This window comes from Teleopsis dalmanni, chromosome 1 (assembly GCF_002237135.1).
Source record: "Teleopsis dalmanni isolate 2A chromosome 1, ASM223713v2, whole genome shotgun sequence".
In the NCBI taxonomy this organism is placed as follows: Eukaryota; Metazoa; Arthropoda; class Insecta; order Diptera; family Diopsidae; genus Teleopsis; species Teleopsis dalmanni.
This window is the reverse complement of record NC_051846.1, coordinates 50,945,096-50,963,588: the sequence shown is the minus strand read 5'-3', so window position 1 is coordinate 50,963,588 and position 18,493 is coordinate 50,945,096. Positions and strand designations below refer to the sequence as shown.

Sequence of the window (18,493 nt, the reverse complement as noted above, 5' to 3'; positions counted from 1 at the left end):
AATTATTTTACGGCATTTATTAAAATATCTGCCAGCATCAGAAAATTTTAAAAATGTAGCTAAACATTCTTTTACTGAGCATGGAAGTGAACCGCAAAAATGTAAGGCATTTTTATGCCGTAGTGAATGTTTTAATGTATCTGATCTGATTGCTGATGATTTGGGTATATCTATTCATTTATATATAACAAAATTATATATTCTATAATAAATACTATAACGTTTAGATCCAGTCGGTCAATCGAACTATCAAATTGTTTTATCGTTAACATATATATTGATCGCAGTGGGTAAGGCTCTTGATATAAAAGCTTGTCTAGTTAAGGTATTGGAAGAAATTGCTTCAAGTGGTTGGAGTGACTGCTTAGATAAACGTCAAGTATTAAAACATCATAAAGCACATAATACAATTTTTATGAAAACTAAATATTTAACTGATTTTAGGTTTGGAATCAAAAGCGTCCACCTTGGTTAGAAGCTATTATGCATTTTGTATATCCGGTATTGGACTGTGTAGTTGATATGTTAATTAATGCCGTTGAAGCAGGTGCAAGCATGTATCAGGCAATGTCTTTAGCACTTACTTGTGTTTCCGAAATGTGGGACTGTATACCAGAGGGTCTTTACAAAATCACATCATTATTACAAGATATAATACCAGTTTCTACAAAACCACTAGGTAAGTGTGATATAATTACTGCTTGCATTTACTTTTTCGACTATTAGGAAAATATACAATAATTTTAGGTGATTCTGTGTTGTTACAATCAGTATTTGCTGCTTTGTATACAGAGCTTATTAAATCTGCAGAATCATATGAAAAGGGTATGCAATATCTTTCATTTATAAACTGGTCAAAGTATTAATTTATTTCCTATTGATAATAGAGAAAAACGATGCAAAATCATCGATTTGTTACTCACTTTCTGAAGCTATTTGTTCTGTAGATGAAGATGATAAGCATACAGATCAGATTGATTTGTTTTTAAAGCAAGCTAGTGAAAGTATTACACTGGATACAGATTATGGATTTGGTGCTTGTGGTCGTAGTGCAGGCGGTTTAAGTGCTGTTAGTACGATAAAAATTGATGATTTAGGTACTGCAGATTCAGATCGTCTTAGCCATAGTCCACCTGCAAATTATGCTATGGAACTTGATGTTGGTACAGCCGACTATATAGCTGAACTGTTGGCTAGCGATGTGTTAACAACGGATATCGGTAAACAAGCTTTAAAGGTTGGTAGTTCATATTAAATTTATTGGAAATGATATTGTTTTCAAATCTTTTGATAAATCTTCTACAGGTTTGTTATAATTATTTAAAAAATAATAAAGAATGGCTTATGGAACAATTGGGCACAAGTGAAAATGATCCCAGTCCATTTCAAGGCATACAGGGACAAAATATAAAAGAAACTAAACAATCTGTACTAAAAACTATGTTCTTTATAGGAAACACACCTTTTGATCAGGTTAGTATTTAATAATAGTAACTCATAATATTTGAAAATATATAAAATTTTTAAATGGGTATTTAAAAGAAACTATATATAAATATATCACTTAATTTAACCAAATATAACTAAATATAGTTGGTGTTTTTTTTTTGAAAATTTGATTTTTTTATGTTAATGCTCTCAAATATACTTTTATATTTTTACGATTATAGGAAATTTGAAGGCGGTGCTTGCGTTTTGAAAAATTCGAAAATCAAGAAAATGAACATTTTTTTTTTGATTTTAGAGATATGATTTGTTTGTCGACTCATATTATTTTTTAAAAATATAAAAGTTTTTACATACATTGCAAACTGTATCAACTGTATCTGTATCAACATCTAAACATGATCCACCTTTAAAATTTAATTTAATTGAAATATCAGTTGTTGGCCATTAATGGGTTAATGTGAGATCGGAGAATATTATTATATTATAATATTTTTCTACCAACTATACGCCTAGTTTCGTTACCTCATCTTCTGTTCCATTTCTAGACTTAATTTATAATCTAAACAGGTATTCATGAAGATGCATGAAGCTGTTTTTTGGGTCGGTGATAAAATGCTTTAATTTTTAAAAAATAATTTAATAAATATTGTGGTTTATCATAAAGAAATTAATTTTGAAAAATTAACAACAACCCTACTTTAGTTGTATATATTTTCAACAACAAACACAGGAAGCCTTTACTTGTTACATATTAATTAAATTAGCAAATAATGCAAATAACATAAATTTTAAGTATCTTATGACTTTCCTTTATTTGCAGGATGCAAAAGTCTTGCTTAAACTATAACATTTAATGCGAATTATTTACATTATTCAACTAATAGTAAACTTTATTACAAGAAATTGCTCCCTTTCTATAATTTTACATAGATTATCTTTATTGTTTTATGATTTTTATTATAAGTAACACTAAAGCGTATCTCTATTATATCCAATATTATTTCTAATAGTTTTCATATGCATTTTAATTAATTTACAAAAATTGTTTAAAATTTTGTTTCTCAGTACATTAAATTTGTTTTAAATTTTGTAAATATTACATTTTAATTGAATAATTTTTTAAAAGCTTTTAACAGGATCTCTAAAAATCGATTATGTGACATGGTTACAAACTCCATTATCATTGAATCCTGAACGAACTTGGCTGCATTTGGCTAGACGTTGTGATTTTCAAGAGGATGCCAAACTTTCAATGCCGGAAGTGGCCATGGTGGCAGGAATTACGAAAATTATGAAGCGAAGAAAAGAATTTTGTAAATAACAAAATTTTAAATTAAACTAAAAACAAAAAAAATATCTTGTTTTGATAAGGAACGACGAAATAAATAAAATGCACATAGAAAAAATGTTGAAATTAATAAAAAATATGTTGCTCATACGCACCGTCAAACTTACTAAGCTAAGCGCTTTTTCCCGTCTCCTACAGGTTAACTCGCATAATATTAGATATTAAAGTAAATAAATATGCAAATTTATAAGAACAAAAACATCTACGGAAAAAAAAGAAAAAAATTAACTCATAAAAAATAATCATTTGCAGAAATGGTGCTTTAGATCAAAGGTAGGTTAAACGAGAGAACTAAACGTTGAAATAAAGTCTGACAAAAAAATTATTTTCTCCTTATAGCAATTTTATGTGGTGTGACTTTTAAAAGAAAACAGCCAGTTTCATTGGTGGTGAGAATTTATCAGATAAATTGGATTATCTTTAGTGTTGGTATGGAGGATTTTTAAAATTTAAAATTTATTTTGCTTAAATAAATTAAATAAATTTAGATTGAAATATGCAAAAAATTTCTTGTAAATATTGAATTAGAAATAATTTTGTCAAATAGAAAGAAATGTATTTAAAGGTTACGTTATTTGCATCTTTCCAACGAAATTTTGAATTTTTTGAATTTTCAAAAAATCATACGTATGGGGATATGTTTTATTTCGACCAAAAGTTTGAGCTTTGAAAACAGAAAAATTCATTCAAGTCTGGGGTTGAGGTTGGTCATTATTTGGAATAGTAGTTGCGGTATGCTGACCACTAAATCGAGAGATGATGCATTGCCATGATGAAACAAATATGTTGTCTTGTCTGGTAATTTGCATAGAGTGCTCCAATTATTGTAATTAAATTATTGTAATTAAGCCGAAGAATGCCTTTACCGTATCAAAAAGTCTAGCAATGCCTTTCGCGGCTGTCAAGATCTTTGTCGTTTTTAAGAATTAATCACTTTTTTAATGCTTTTTTTTAATTATTCGTTGGTCTCCAGAGGATAGGGGTGTATCCATTATACATTAACAAATATGAATCTACACGAACTTTTTATTTCTTGATATAAGCTCAATAAACATTTTTTTAATAAATTTTTTTATCGATTTTTTTTTGTTAATTTTTTTTAAAACGCATTATTTTTATTTATTTTTTAATTTATTTTTTTTATTAATTTTTTTATTTATTATTCATTCAAGTATCAGACTTGATATGCTTGAAGATATAGTAAACTTTACTAATGGGGCAGGCAGGTCATTCATGCCATTAAGATAACTGCAACAAAAAAAACACAAAAAAAATAATTAAAAATTAGAGTCCTTTGAAAGAAAGATTTAGAAAAAAACAGGGACCTAAATAGATAGATGGAGTGTAATCCGATGCGCGCCGACCAATATGTTAAAAATTGAATAGATACTATTAGATATAGAAAGCTATACAGCTATATATTATTAATAATGACATTTCCATACAAATAATTATAATTAAGTAAGCAGATCTTTATATTCATATTATATTTACTTTATTTATTTTTTACATTTTATTTTTTATTATTTATCATTGTATATTTAAAACGACAGATTATTTTTAGTAAAATATTATTTTTACCTTAATAGACGAATATATTAAATTAATTAAAATTTACGGAACGAAGGTGCTGCATTAATTATATTATTACATTTTATGTTATAATATAAAATATGTATTACTTAAAACAATTATTACAATTATTATTAAAAAACAATTATTACAAAAAAATGTAATATCTGTATATCAAAGTTAATAATTTATAAAATAATTTATAATTTATTTATTTATATATTATATTCACATATATTATATTTATTTATATATATTTCACAATTTATTTTTATAACAGTTAAATTTTAATTAAACATCTTTTAACTACCATAGATAAGTGGTTAATTAATTGCTTAAATAATAAACAACTTTTAAAACAATTTTTGAAAAATATATTTGTCATCAAAATTATGATTATAGCCCTTAGTCATCTTTAGCGTACTGTACGCTGAAAATGAATCATTTAAAAAATTTTAAAATGAAAATTGGTTGAACCAAACCACAGCCAAAAATATTGGCTACGTGCTAAAAGGGGCTGAAATTGGTGACCATAATCAAATTTTAAGCCAGTTATAATTCTGCCACGAACTCATGCCAAACACACAACGAAGCAGAACAACAGTGACAAAAACAAAAACAAAAACAAACACAACCCCAAACTCAAACGCAAGCATCGCACTAACAGTTTCAAACTTGCAAAAACAACAATAACAACAACTTACAATTTGTTTAGTTGACTTTACAAGCTTGTAGAATCATTTGACTTCTGTTGTTGGTCGAATGCGGATGTGTTACAAGAGAAATTGAAAATACGTGTTTTACCGGTAAAAGGACGTAATATCGTTATAAGTAAATAAAAATCAGGCAAATTTTTGTGAAATCTAATTTGATAATAACGTTTTTTTATTCAATAAATTTATTGATTTAAAAAAATAAAATTAATAAGAATATTCGTTTTTGCTAATTGATTAAAGTATAAAAAAAAAAAAATTAAATGCATAAATTATTCATAAAAGTAACTACTGTTCAAAGTTTACAATACGGAAATTAAAACGTTAAGTCTGATACGCATACGAATTCTGTCGCCATAGAGTTTTCCTAAGAATTGAATATAATAATAAAACGACAAGCACTGCAGTTCAACAAACAAAACAAAAAAAGGGTAAAAAAGCTGACATCACACTGCAACCATAAGAAAGGATAAACGCAATAATTCTTTTTATTTACTTTGTATGGCAACATCTAGAGAAGGCAGTGAAGTAGCAGCAATGTAATAGTCACAGCATTATTAGAGCTAGTTTTTTTTTTGGTATTGCAAGAAAGCTACGCAGGAATATTTTTTTTTTTCGAACAGGATAAAAAACATAAAACGTGAATTTTTTTCTTTTTTTGTTTTTTTTTGCGTTTGCATTTACGTTCGGATTTCTTGTTTCATTGAGTTGGCATTTTATTGTATGTTCTTTGCCAAGAATTCGCCTGATTTATATGCATTGCATGTGTATTAGAGTGTAATTGTTGTTGTGCTTAGTTGTGACGCGGTGTTTGTTTACATGATATGGTATACTCACGGACAAATTTGATGCGACTCCCAGTTTTGTCTATAAAGAACAATGGTAAAAATTTGTCGCCATTAGCGTTGTTGTTAGTATTTTTGTTATGAATGGTAGCATTTACTTCAGTTATATTAAGCTAAGAAGGAAGGCAACATCTTTAATATTTTGAAAGTTTAACGTGCATATAATCCTTAGTAAATAGTGTTGATGCTAACGTTTACGTTTACGTTTGGGTCAAGTTAAAAGTCAACAAACAAATAAACCGTAAAGAAATAAAAGATGTTTTTATTATAATTTTAATGCACACTTTTCATGAACGCATATATACTATATTTGTATATGTATATGTAAGGATGCTGACAATATGGATAATGCATAGAAACGTGCATATGCTTGAAGTTGTTTGCTGAATACAAATGACAGTAAATGACCTAAGGTCAAATAAGTTGCGTGTGTGGGTGTGTGTGTTTGTTATTTTTTGTTATATTCTGCAAAGATGAAAAAATAATAAAAATAAAACAAAAATTACAAACAATTTAAGTGAAGTGCGTGGAGGAAGAAGTGCTATAAAAAAGGTACAAACTGTCACAATTTAAGTTTTGCTATTTGCTTCAATATGAATCAATTACATCGAAGGCGTCGACAAGCTGCTGAGCCCTGCAGTTGCTTACGGCCAGTAATAAGGATTTTCGGTATAATAACGGCCTTTGGTAAGTGTGCTTAGTTAGATGAATACAAAGCAATTTTGATAAGTTCTTTTTTTGGAATGGGAACACATTACATTTGTAAAAGAGGATAAAAGGAAGTTGTTATAAACATTTTTTAAAAATATTAAATGAAGATAATCAAGAATCTGAGTTAATGATAGTAATTTATCTGATGAGATATGCAACCTTACTTTTTACATCAATTTGTTTAAATATGGAAAACTTTAAAACAAAGTTTCAACATTTCTCATATTTATATTTTAGTTTTTATTAGTTATATTTCAAAATACAGGGTACTTTATGATAAAGTGTATGTTTATTTAAATAAGTTTTGAAATTAAAGTGACATGGAAAAAATTTTAAAATATTTTTACACAAAAATATTAAAAACTTATTTTAATTTAACTTCAAAAAGTAAGTTTTGGTATATGGGTTAATTGGAAGAAAAGATAGTTTTTGAAAAATTGAGAATTTTTAACTTTTCAAGTTTTAAATTTAAATCATCCTATAGATTTGCTATAGATCTCTCATTTTTTTGATGGCCCAATCGAACATGTTCAGAGTAATCCATAAATACTTTTTTTTCGTATTTATTTATAATTACACCTGCCTTAAAGGAAATGGCAATAATTTATTGGAAGAACTTTAGTATATAAGGATAATACGTAATATTAAATCAATACAATTTTTTCAATGAGTAAATTAAGAAAAGTAACAATTTTAACATTAGAACATAACATAATATTTAGCAAATCTGTTGGGAATGAGCGTTTGAATCTTCTGGTGTGACCCGATTCTTTCGTCGGTAATATGTGGAATTCCGAGTTTTCATGTGTAAATAGTCTAGTTATGTGCTTTGCATTAGCCGCCTTTATCACTTAGGTTATTTGCTCAAGGCATCGTTGTTTGGTATATACCAATCAGTATGGACGATGGTTCTTAATATTTTTGATTGTTGTTTTTGAATTTTTTGATTGTTGGACTTGGAGGCAGTACCCCAAAGTTCGATGCTATGGCATAATTACCCTTTTATATACAAGTGATTTATTTTTTAAGCAAAGTGTTAATTTAGGTCCTAGCATCAAATATAATTCGCTAAACTTTTGTTTCATATTATTTTTATCTATAAATATTGATTTCAAATAACATAAAACAGCTGTTAATTTAAGAATAATTTTACTGCATTTTGTATTAAATATCGTATAATTTAACTTTAAAGAAAATTTGTAGATTGTAGTTTATAATTCGTATTTGGATTGAAAAGAGAAGAAAAATAAAATAAAGTGTTTATGCTTTTATTTTATTAATACTACAAAAACTAATATTTCTATTATAGTAAGGCTATATGATCTTATACGTTAAGCAATACGCTGTAGAACAAATTTATTAGAAATATTGAACCGTATTCATACAAGGTGTGGATGCATATCTTTTAACATTATATGGATATAAAAATAGTACAGATTTAAAACAGTAGGGCAACTTCTGGATCAACTAAATAGACAGAAATCAGATGCATTTAGAACAAAGGCAATGCTAATAAATAATATGCATCTGCTCCAAATTGTGTTCCTTTTTTTATTACAACCATTAAAGTTTCAAATAGTTTTTTATATTTTAACCAGTTTCGAGTTGATTCAAAATTATTCTTTTGACTGTATAAACCTTATCAGTAATGTTCAATAGCAATATATAGTTAAATTCGAATATTATTCTTCTATGTTATTTTATATTTATTGTTCTGTGTTTGACACAGGGTCGTATATAATTTAGTTCGGACGGAATTCTTTCTAGTTCATCATCTTAAAATGTTGAGTGAAATTGTATAATTAAGGATATAATGACTGATGTAAATGGCCACTGAATAGTCGCTAATTAAAAATAAGAGATTTTGTAATTTGCAAGTTGTAATTGAAGAGCTATTTGGTTAGAACTTTGGTGATTTTAGCATTAACAAATGCTCTATACACCAATGTAGCATAGAGAAGCGAACAAAATAAGCGATTTTGAAGATTATAACAGCTGTGCTTTAAAATAAGTGGTTTTCATTGGAATGAATAATTCTTCTTTGTTTTAAAAGCTCAATGGTCTCCAAAATAGTGACTTGCTGTAATGACTGTATATAGAAATAAGGTATTACTCATTGCTGTGGAAAAACTGTGTTTTATTGCTACTCAAAATCAAATTTTACGGATTCATCTCAAAATTTTCAAATCAAAATTTACGGATTCATAATTTTAATATCACGGTCTCATATAGAGGTGTTATAAACGATTGAGTGCTATAAAACTAATATTTCCGTTTTAAAACTTGAGAGGAAACCATGTTTTTATTGTGCCTCAAGTTATAATATAGAATTTGAATCCATTAATTCAGTTAAGAGTCTATTCGGAAGTAAAGTAATAAACAAAAAAAAAACAAAAACGCACAGGAATTCACTTTAATATATGTACATAGACAGATATATGTATTATATGTATAAAAGATAATAACAGTTTCATCTGTACAAATCATAATCATATTTATCCATATAAAATATAAAAGAATAACTGGCTCAGGATGATGATACCAGCAGAAAACTTCCGTTTTCTTATTTTTAAAGTTCAGCAATAAATTCACGCATTGGTGCATATCTTAATTTTAAAGGAAACTTGAATATGTATTTTCCCTCTAAAAATTGCCATTATTTCCAGCAGTTTTTGTGTCCTGAAGTGTTTTGTTTTTATTACTGCATAATAAATCTCAAAATGATATTTCTTGTTTTAAAATATGCACACAAATACAAGTATCCGACCAGCCATTTCAATTATCGTAAGAGACCAAATAAATTTTCATGTTGTTGCCTTAACATATTTTTTATTTTAACAGAAACAGGAACAGAAACAAAAACAAAAACAAAACTTACAAAACTCACAAAACTGTTACATGATTTATATACGGGACTATTATTATGGCAGAAACTGTAACAAGACATTAATCCGGCACTGACTTATGCATAATTTACGTGGTAAGGACTCTGCCAGGAAATAGAATTGAATATAATGGGACGATGTGTGGATATAAGTAAATATGTACATCATATTTTAAAGCTTGTAATTTAAAATAAAATAAAAATATGCAATATTATGTGGACTATAATTGTACTTAATTAAAAGTAAATTAGATTTTGACGATTTCTAAGCAAAACTGAAATTATTATGTTATTATTTAGAAGTTAATATTATGATTAATTATTATCTTATACTATTTATAAGCTGTTATAAGCTGTGTTATTTAACATATATAGCTAACTTTTCAACTGAAAATAATTTACAATAATTTCAATTATATTTTTTAAAGTATTGTTGCATATTCTAGTAATTAAATAACAGTTATTAATTAAAATAACACTTAAGTTGTCAATTTATTTAAAATTGCAATTTACCAATTCTTATATAAATGAAGTGTATTTTTATTAAAGTCAAAGATTCGTGAAGAGCTGTTATTAACAGCAAATAACGTTGCATTTACAGTGAAGTTATCACTTAAAATGGCAATTAAAATTTATATCGTTTGCCTTTTGGCTTCCAACTGTTATTCTTGCTGGTCAAGTGAACAGATTTAAAAAGAAATTAAAAATATGTAAAAACATTCACGATGTACTGGACTTTCAGTTATCAGTGTACATAAATATTTACAATGTATGTGAAATCAAAATTTATTTTATTAAAGATTTGGTGAGCGTAAAAGGAAAAAATTTAAGAGGTTTGCAAGTTTAAAGTATTTTAGAATAAGTTTGAAAAATTTTTATTATAGTACATATATATTGAAGTGGAAGAAAAAGTTATTCTTGCTGTTGAAAAAAGTTAAAAATTTTGTGAAAATTCCATCATCGAAGAGTGAAAGGGTAGAAGAAGTTATTACAGTTGATTATGTATAAAGAAAAATTTTGAATTTTTTTGGGACATATTTGAATATTTCATTATAATTTATTGTAGACCCATTGAAATTAGATAAGATAATAAAATTAAAGTAATATTAACATAATTTGACAAGAAATCAAAAAATATACTTATGTCGAATCATGTAGAAAAATTTTTAAGAAGTATAATAACGGTGGTTTAAAAAAAGTCTATAAGGTTTTTACAGGCGATGAATAATGGATTTGAACGTATGAGCTTGAAACTAAGCAGCTGTTGATTATGATAAACCAAATTTAACAAAAGTTATTTGTCACTGATAATGTAGCTACAGCGTCATTCAAAAAATGTAGTGCAATTAATTATAACTGGTCCAGTATCATATGTTTGACAGAAGTAATTTTGAATTTTTTCTGTTAAATGAATTAGATTTTTTATAGGAATTATTATAATTTCAATATTTTATTGACTAACTCGTTAGAATTATAAATGAAATAATATTTTATTAAATTTACACAAAAAATGCAAATTAATATTAGGTGTAATAGTATCAATGATGAATCATGCTTTATCATTGCAAAGTCAAACATTTTGTAGCTCTAACAATAGACTTTTTGAGAACCGAACATGGGATCACCCGTTATGTGGAGATCATAAAAGAAAATATTATCAAAAATAATAAAGTCATATTTAATATAAAATTAATGTTGTTCTGTTTATTAGTTTTATAATATCTCTATTATTTAAAATTTAAAGTAGAGTTCGGAAAAAATTGGAAATAGGTGTTAATATATCATTATTTGAGTTAGTCAAGTTTTTTGTAGGTATATAAGGTAATAATAATGCAATTCAAAAAATAAAATAAGTTAAAAAAATAAATTTATGACATATAAATTCCTACATATGAAAACAAAAAATTTAAAATTCAAATTCTTCGCTGAAATCACAATTTGAATTTCTATAAGCAATTAAAATAACTTAAGTAAGGTTAGAACTGACTTCTACATATAGATCCCCAGTTTCTTAGCGATGTCTATTAGAGTTAGCCTTAGTTCTAAGTAAGCTTGCTTGTTGCCTAAGTTACCCAATTAATGAATAGCTTAATTATCTGATCATTATTGCCTCTCTGGCATATTTAGGGTTTGTGGCGGGCTTGTAATTGTAAAATTGGATTGTGTTAAAATGTTAGTTTATTGTAAATTTAATAAATTCATTTTTGGAACATTAAATAAAAACAAATTTTGCTTAATATATACAAGTTTAAGTAAAATATTTCAACTGCTTTCAAACCGAATTAATGAATGATTTAAAAGTTTGGTGAAAATTTTGAATCATCACACTTTCGATTTAATGTTAAATTTCAACCCTGAAGAAATTAAGGAACATGTAAATAACAAAATTTATATAACTAAAAAATATAATAATATAATATAATAAAAATTAGAAATTACAAAAAGTTCTTTATTCAAAACTTTGTAAATAGCCTTTAAAAAGTATATATATTAAAAGATTATTGGAAGTTGTTCAAATTAGTTGACTTGTTAAGTCAACTTGTTATATAAACAATAATAATAGTTCACAAGCGATATTAAATAAAATGTCATATTTTTATAAGAAAGTTCAAAACGCATTTGCTTATAAGTTTTATTAAACATAAATTATCATTAATTGTTAGTAAAATGTACTTAAATATATGTATAAAAAAAATAAATTATTGTGTATAAATATAATTTGTGTACGATAATTAAAAAAATTTGCATTTTATTAAATACTAGTAAAATTATTAATAATATGATGAAAGTAAATTATACCTGTAATTTAGTTTTTATAGATTTAGAAATTATTATTCTGCCAGAAAATCCATATATTATACGTATAACGAGAAAATAAATTTAAACATAAATTATTTTTTGTATTAATATTAATTAATTTACATAAAAATTTAATAATTAAATATTAATTTCATTCATTATTAAATATCAATTATAAAACAAACTGAACTGCCAATTTTAAGTATCATACATAAATATATTTACTAAATTATTTTTTGTAGATAATTTAAAAAATACTACTTAATGCACACAACGAGGATTACTGACTCCTACTTCCATAAAATTTTATTTTTCAATATGTTTTTACTTGTTGTTGTTGTTTGAAGTACATTGTTATTGTTGTAATATTGGCGCCAGATATACCAAAATTTATTACCAACAAATTGTCGTACCGCAAACAAGAGTTTGAGTTCTGATTGCATACGTTTGTGTGCTATTCGTCGCATACGAACTGTAGCGTACACATATAGCAACAAACTAACAATAAACTTACACACATACCGGCAACAAAATGGCGCATATTTTCCAAAAATATTTGTTTTAGTCTGGCTGGCATGTGGTACGTGCGTCGACATCTTCGTCGCATAATGAGGATCCTATCAAACATCAGACATCGATTGGATTTTGTAACTAGTTCCGGTTAAATATCTCGTACTCGGGAGGTTACTTAGCGCGGTTGGTATTATTTTCTAATAGGGCAAAGCAGTTATTGTTTTTGGCTTGCTTTAGTTGCGTTGTTATTGCAGTTGTTAATCAGCTTAATGTAATTGAATTGACTTAGATTGAGGATATAAGCCAATCTGACTTATCAGAGCAATCTTTAACAGGCGAAAACAACTTAATTAAGTTGTTTGTCTGAATTCTAAATTCGATTATGTCAATTTTGCTACTTTATGTATGCACATGTGGATACATTCATGTTCTATTTTAAGTTAGAAAATAATATATACATAAGTAACATACATGTTTGCTTTGAATGTTCTTATCTAAAATGTTTTCGATTTAAATATGCGTGTTTTAGATTGAACTGAAGCGAAGGAACTAACGTTTGTCGTTTTAGTTTCATGTTTTCTAATTTATTCAATGGATAAATTTTCAGAAGTTGATAAAGTCTTTGGAATTGATTAAAACTTATTACATCATGTTTTTGAATAGAATTTCCATTAGTTAAAGTATTTCGTAATGCAAACACTATTATTGTAAAATATTGAAAAAGTGTGCCTTCATGCATACATTGTAAATAACACTTTGACCCGATTCATTAATGCAATTAATACGTTACTATTTCTGTCAATTTTAGCAATGTTTATTTTATTACAACAAGCAACAAAGTAATTACAATATAGCGATTCATCAAATATTAATTTATTATTTCATTACAATGCAAATGAATACAATAAAATTAATTGCTTGTATATCGATTAACACATTTTTTATTAATAGATTTTGTAACTTAATTGGTTTGAATAAATTTAAACATTAATTCAAATTATATTTTAACGTAAATATATTAATATAATGATAAGATTAATATTATTTACTAAATTGGTAAAAGGTTATCACAAGGCTTTATGTATTCTTGTACATTTTTTCAGAATATTCCAAATAGTTAAACTTTTTATCCAACAGAAGTGCAGAGAATATTTTTTTTTGGATACCTTGTTGCACGGTTATCGATTCTAGTTGCAACATTTTTCTAAAATCCATTTTGAAGGGACAATAACAATGCACACCATCGTAAGCTCTTCTTACGTGGATCCCTGTTGAATGGTTACCCATTCTGCATGTAAAATTAAACTACAACCCATTTTCTAAACCCATTTAGACCAATTAAGCCGTTTTGACTAAAAATTAAACTGGCTGACTTTTTATTAATTTTTTCAGCAGCAGATTTTAAATGTTTTTAAAAAGGAAAGAATTAAGCACCGCGCAGTTATAAAGTTTTAGGATTTAATATTATGATACTTGTGCATCACATGTCATTGTATGATTGTTGTATAAAAACAATAAACTTTTTTAAGATTTAAAAAATTTTTTTTAATAGGATTTGAAGAAATTAATTATGGGTAAGGTTTTTAAGCATTGCGATTGCAACTTTTACCAAAAATGCAATTTTTAAACAAAATTTTAAAGCAAAATGTTAGATTTTTTGGACAAACTTATAACTGTTGATAAAATATAGATTATATAACTATATTTCCAACTGGGAATATTATTGCTATTATTTTTTTTTGCGATAGTAAGGGCATATTGCAGATTGACCACTTTTAAACGTGAACAAAGCATGCAACATTACTGAAACTGAATAAATTAATCATTACAATTAGCATAATTACAATAAAAAAATCTATTCCAACGCAATTGCTTATTATTTTCAAAGTGGGAAGTTTTCCTCAAAGAGAAAAAAGCATACGAGGGTCACTATTTATATTTTGAGTCTAATAATGAAGAAATTCTAATTTGTTGTTGAAAATTGTTTTATTGTTTCTCGAAGTTTGCATGCGCTCGAACCATTTATCTAAGCATTTTTTCCAATCTTCTTTAGACACATCCAAAACATAGTTTTTAAATACAATAACAGCTTCTCCCGCCGAAAAATATCGTTGTCCACGCAATTCATTATCGATATTCGGGAACAAGAAATAATATTCGGGTGCGATATTAGGACTGTACGGCGAATGACCGATCAATTCGATTTTTTGATTGTTCAAATATTTGTGTTAAGTACAATTTGGTTGTTAGACTATTGTAAGTGTGAGCACTCGGATTGTCTTCATGGAGAATGATCCGACGGCGCTTGTTTGTTTTGCGTATTTTACTGAAGAATTCTGATAAGCAAATGGTTGTATACCATTCGGAGTTGCCCGTTTTACGTTCCTATAATGGGATACTAGTAGGTGGCATATGACCACTTTTCCCGAAAAAGCAAGTGATCATTTGCTTCGAAGTGCTTCGAGCGTGAATAATTTTTATTGGATTTGGTTCATACAGTCGATTGCTCGACTGCTGTTTACGTTCTGGCTCATACATATATATCCATAATTAGGCACCTGTTATAATCTTATATACGTCTTTTGAAGCACCGCCATCGACATAAGCATTTTTTTAAGATTTTGTCAAATCAAAATTAGATGGGGGATCCAATGAGAACAAACATTTCTCACGGCTAAACTATCGTGCAATATCTCATATATGCTGGTTTCACCTTCACCTCAATCTCACAGTAAGTCGCATGACGATTTTGCGTTATCAGATTTTGCACAGTATCAATGTTTTCTGGTACATCAACTGATTTTGGATGATCTTCACGAATTTTGTTAGTGAACAAACTCCGTCACAATTAAAATTATTGTACGAGTACCAGCGTTTCACAGTGGCAAAGGATGGAGCTTCATCAGATGGAGATAAATGTGGAAGTTAGTTGATCGAGGCGGTTAAGAAGAGGGAGATTATGATAAAAATAAACAATAATAAAAATTTGTGAAACGAATCTTGCTACATCTAGTGCAATACCCTCCTAAAATTATATGTACACGTTTTTGTTTTTAATATTTTCATATTTAAGTTTATTTAAAAAATTTTTTGTATTTATTTAGTATACAACTAATTATGTAGAATCTGTTATCAAGTATTTTAAATATTTTATGGAGTATAAATAAATATGTAGTCTCAACTGAAAATATTATCCTCTTCCGTTTGCGGAAAATTTGCAAAGATGGTGAAATGATGTCACAGCAAAAGTTAATTTCCTTGCAAAATAGGATATTTAAATGAATTTTTAGTACGTCTGTACAGAAATTGAACAGAATCATTACGAACGGCAATTGTATTTTTATTTAGTGTGTATCAAAAATATTTCGTAATAATTTATATATTTATGTATCTGTTCGTTTTATCAACAGGACAATAATAATATTCCTAATAATAAATTTGGTATTTTATTATCTTTTATTCGTAGCAATTTGCGGCGTTGGCGTCGATGTTTATTACCATGGCTACAGTGCTGGATTGTATATATTGTAAATAACACTTATCTGTTTTGAAATGTAATAAACAATATTTATAACTACAAAAATATTTCAGAATTTCTTCTATAGTCATTTTCTTCTTAGAAGTAAAATGGATTATTACACTATTTCTGCACCTTCTGTTTGGCAGGTAACGATGTCTTGTAATAATAATATTTAAAAAAAAATAAATAAATCATATGTATATTAACAATAGCTTAAAGCTGTTTTCTAAAGCAAATAAAAATAATGTTTTTATAGTATTAATATCAATAAATTTATTCTAAAATATGTTCGATTTATAAACGCAAGTTTTAAAAATATGTATTCTTTTTAATTTATGCAGCGATAGTTATACCTTCTGGTTAAGGCGTTGGCATGATTGTAAGGTTATTGGAGGTTGGCGATTAGCACCTATTTACGGTGCTATAGGAATTGCCCTTTTATTGTGGCCTCACAATCTATGGTTAAGTTATGTGGCTGGAGTCTTACTAATTTTCTTGGCTGTGTTACGTTTATGCACGATTATACGATTCAGGAGTAGTGCAAAAGTGGATGGATTAGTACCACAATGTGATTTTGAACAGTAATAATTAATTATTTATATATAAAAAAAATTAAGAATGTGATAAATTAAAAAATAATATAAATTATATTTATAGAATTGTTTCTTATCCGGATTTACCAGAAGATAGTTTTGCTGAAGTGTGTACGAATTTGGAAGATGAGGATCCAATTGACGATGTTTGTTAATTATTGTTGACAACAGTTAAGTAAAATGTTAAAAATATTTATAATATTACTTAAATATAATTATAGCAGTAAACAGATTAAACAATAACAATCATAGTATGAGTAATTCATAGTTATTAGAATTTGATATATATATATGGTATATACCCCTGTAAAATAATTATATGTGCAAAATTTGTTTTTCGTTATTCTCTTCTTAGAATAATGGTACTAATTTTTTTTATATATAGTTGATTCTGTAGTTGAGTTTAACTTCTCTGAACATATATAGAGTTTTTTTTGTATACTATTTGTGGTACCGTTATCATAATTAATAACAATAGGTAGCAAATTTAATAGAAAATAATTATATGTGCAAAATTGTTTTGCTTCTCGAAGTGTCAACAGTAAATGGAAATAAAGTTGTGAAGTGTATTATAAAGTTTTTTTTTTTAAAGTATTGAAGAGTAAAGAAGAATTGGTAAGTAAAATGCTTATTATTTATTAATAAATATTTATTATTTTAATTAATTTAGATAAAAAATGCCGCGTGGGACGGAATTTTCAAGTGAAGAGTGCGGAAAGATTATTGGAATGAGTCTTGCTGGGATGAAAAGTAGCGAAATATCTGCTGCTGGTTATAGACACCTGAATACTATAATAAACTTTTTAAAAAATCTCGAAAACTATGGTGTTATAAGCGAGACGGCCGCTTACCAACTATTAACAACCGAACAAAACGGCATATTCAGCTTCTTGCTACCAATGAGAGGATGAGTTGCAGACAAATAAGAAATGAATTAGATTTGTCTATCACTAGGAAATGCGTGCAACAAATTATGAAAAAAGACTTAAAGCTAAAATATGAGTCGAAAGTTCCCAAACCGTGCCTTACACAAAGACATAAAAATACTTGTTTAGCTTTTTATGACAAAATTAAGTTTTGAGACAAGGAGTTCGAAACAGTTGTTTTCAGTGATGAAAAAAAGTTTAATCTAGATGGTCCAGATGGTCAACATAAATATTGGAGAGATATTCGTCATCCACGTCAGAATTGCAACAAACGCAACCATGGTGGTGGTTCACTAATGGTGTGGGCTGCCTTTAGCTCGAAGGAAAAGTCTAATATATGCTTCGCACTATCAAAAATAAATTCCGAAATATACATAAATCTGTTGGATAGCGAACTGATAAATTTCGCTGAAAATATTCATGGAGATAATTGGACTTTCCAACAGGATAATGCTCCAATACATGTTTCTTGTGCAAAAAGAAATTCTTTGAAGAGAGAAGCATCCCATTGCTAGATTGGCCGGCCATGAGTTCTGACATAAATTCAATAGAGGATCTTTGGTGTATCCTTAGTGCCAATGTTTATGCTTATTCGAAGCAATACGAAACTCTTAAAGAGC

The 18,493-nt window shown here is 27.3% G+C and overlaps 2 protein-coding genes across 2 annotated transcripts in view; both read left to right on the top strand.

Moving 5' to 3' along the window:
• LOC119681077 overlaps positions 1-2,770 on the top strand; it is a 9,485-nt gene extending 6,715 nt beyond the window's left edge. Inside the window, exons 2-8 of the mRNA XM_038094151.1 lie at positions 6-164; positions 228-379; positions 445-679; positions 748-825; positions 888-1,237; positions 1,306-1,473; positions 2,576-2,770. Of these exons, the coding sequence (XP_037950079.1) occupies positions 6-164; positions 228-379; positions 445-679; positions 748-825; positions 888-1,237; positions 1,306-1,473; positions 2,576-2,770 (1,337 nt within the window). The remainder of the gene's footprint in view (positions 1-5; positions 165-227; positions 380-444; positions 680-747; positions 826-887; positions 1,238-1,305; positions 1,474-2,575) is intronic.
• Positions 2,771-5,324: 2,554 nt separating this feature from the next.
• Positions 5,325-17,222, top strand: LOC119673470. Its single transcript, XM_038084751.1, has 5 exons — positions 5,325-6,614; positions 16,301-16,361; positions 16,426-16,500; positions 16,696-16,935; positions 17,012-17,222. Exons 1-5 carry the CDS (start codon positions 6,521-6,523, stop codon positions 17,100-17,102), a joined length of 561 nt encoding a protein of 186 aa, XP_037940679.1. The 5' UTR covers positions 5,325-6,520; the 3' UTR covers positions 17,103-17,222.
• The last annotated feature ends 1,271 nt before the right edge of the window (positions 17,223-18,493 follow it).

Excerpts from the sequence above, each read along its gene's own strand:
- LOC119673470 (XM_038084751.1), top strand. The coding sequence starts at position 6,521 with ATGAATCAATTACATCGAAGGCGTCGACAAGCTGCTGAGCCCTGCAGT. Across the intron at positions 16,362-16,425 it reads AGTGCTGGATTGTATATATT|AATTTCTTCTATAGTCATTT; the intron begins GTAAATAACACT and ends AAAATATTTCAG. Across the intron at positions 16,501-16,695 it reads CTGCACCTTCTGTTTGGCAG|CGATAGTTATACCTTCTGGT; the intron begins GTAACGATGTCT and ends TAATTTATGCAG.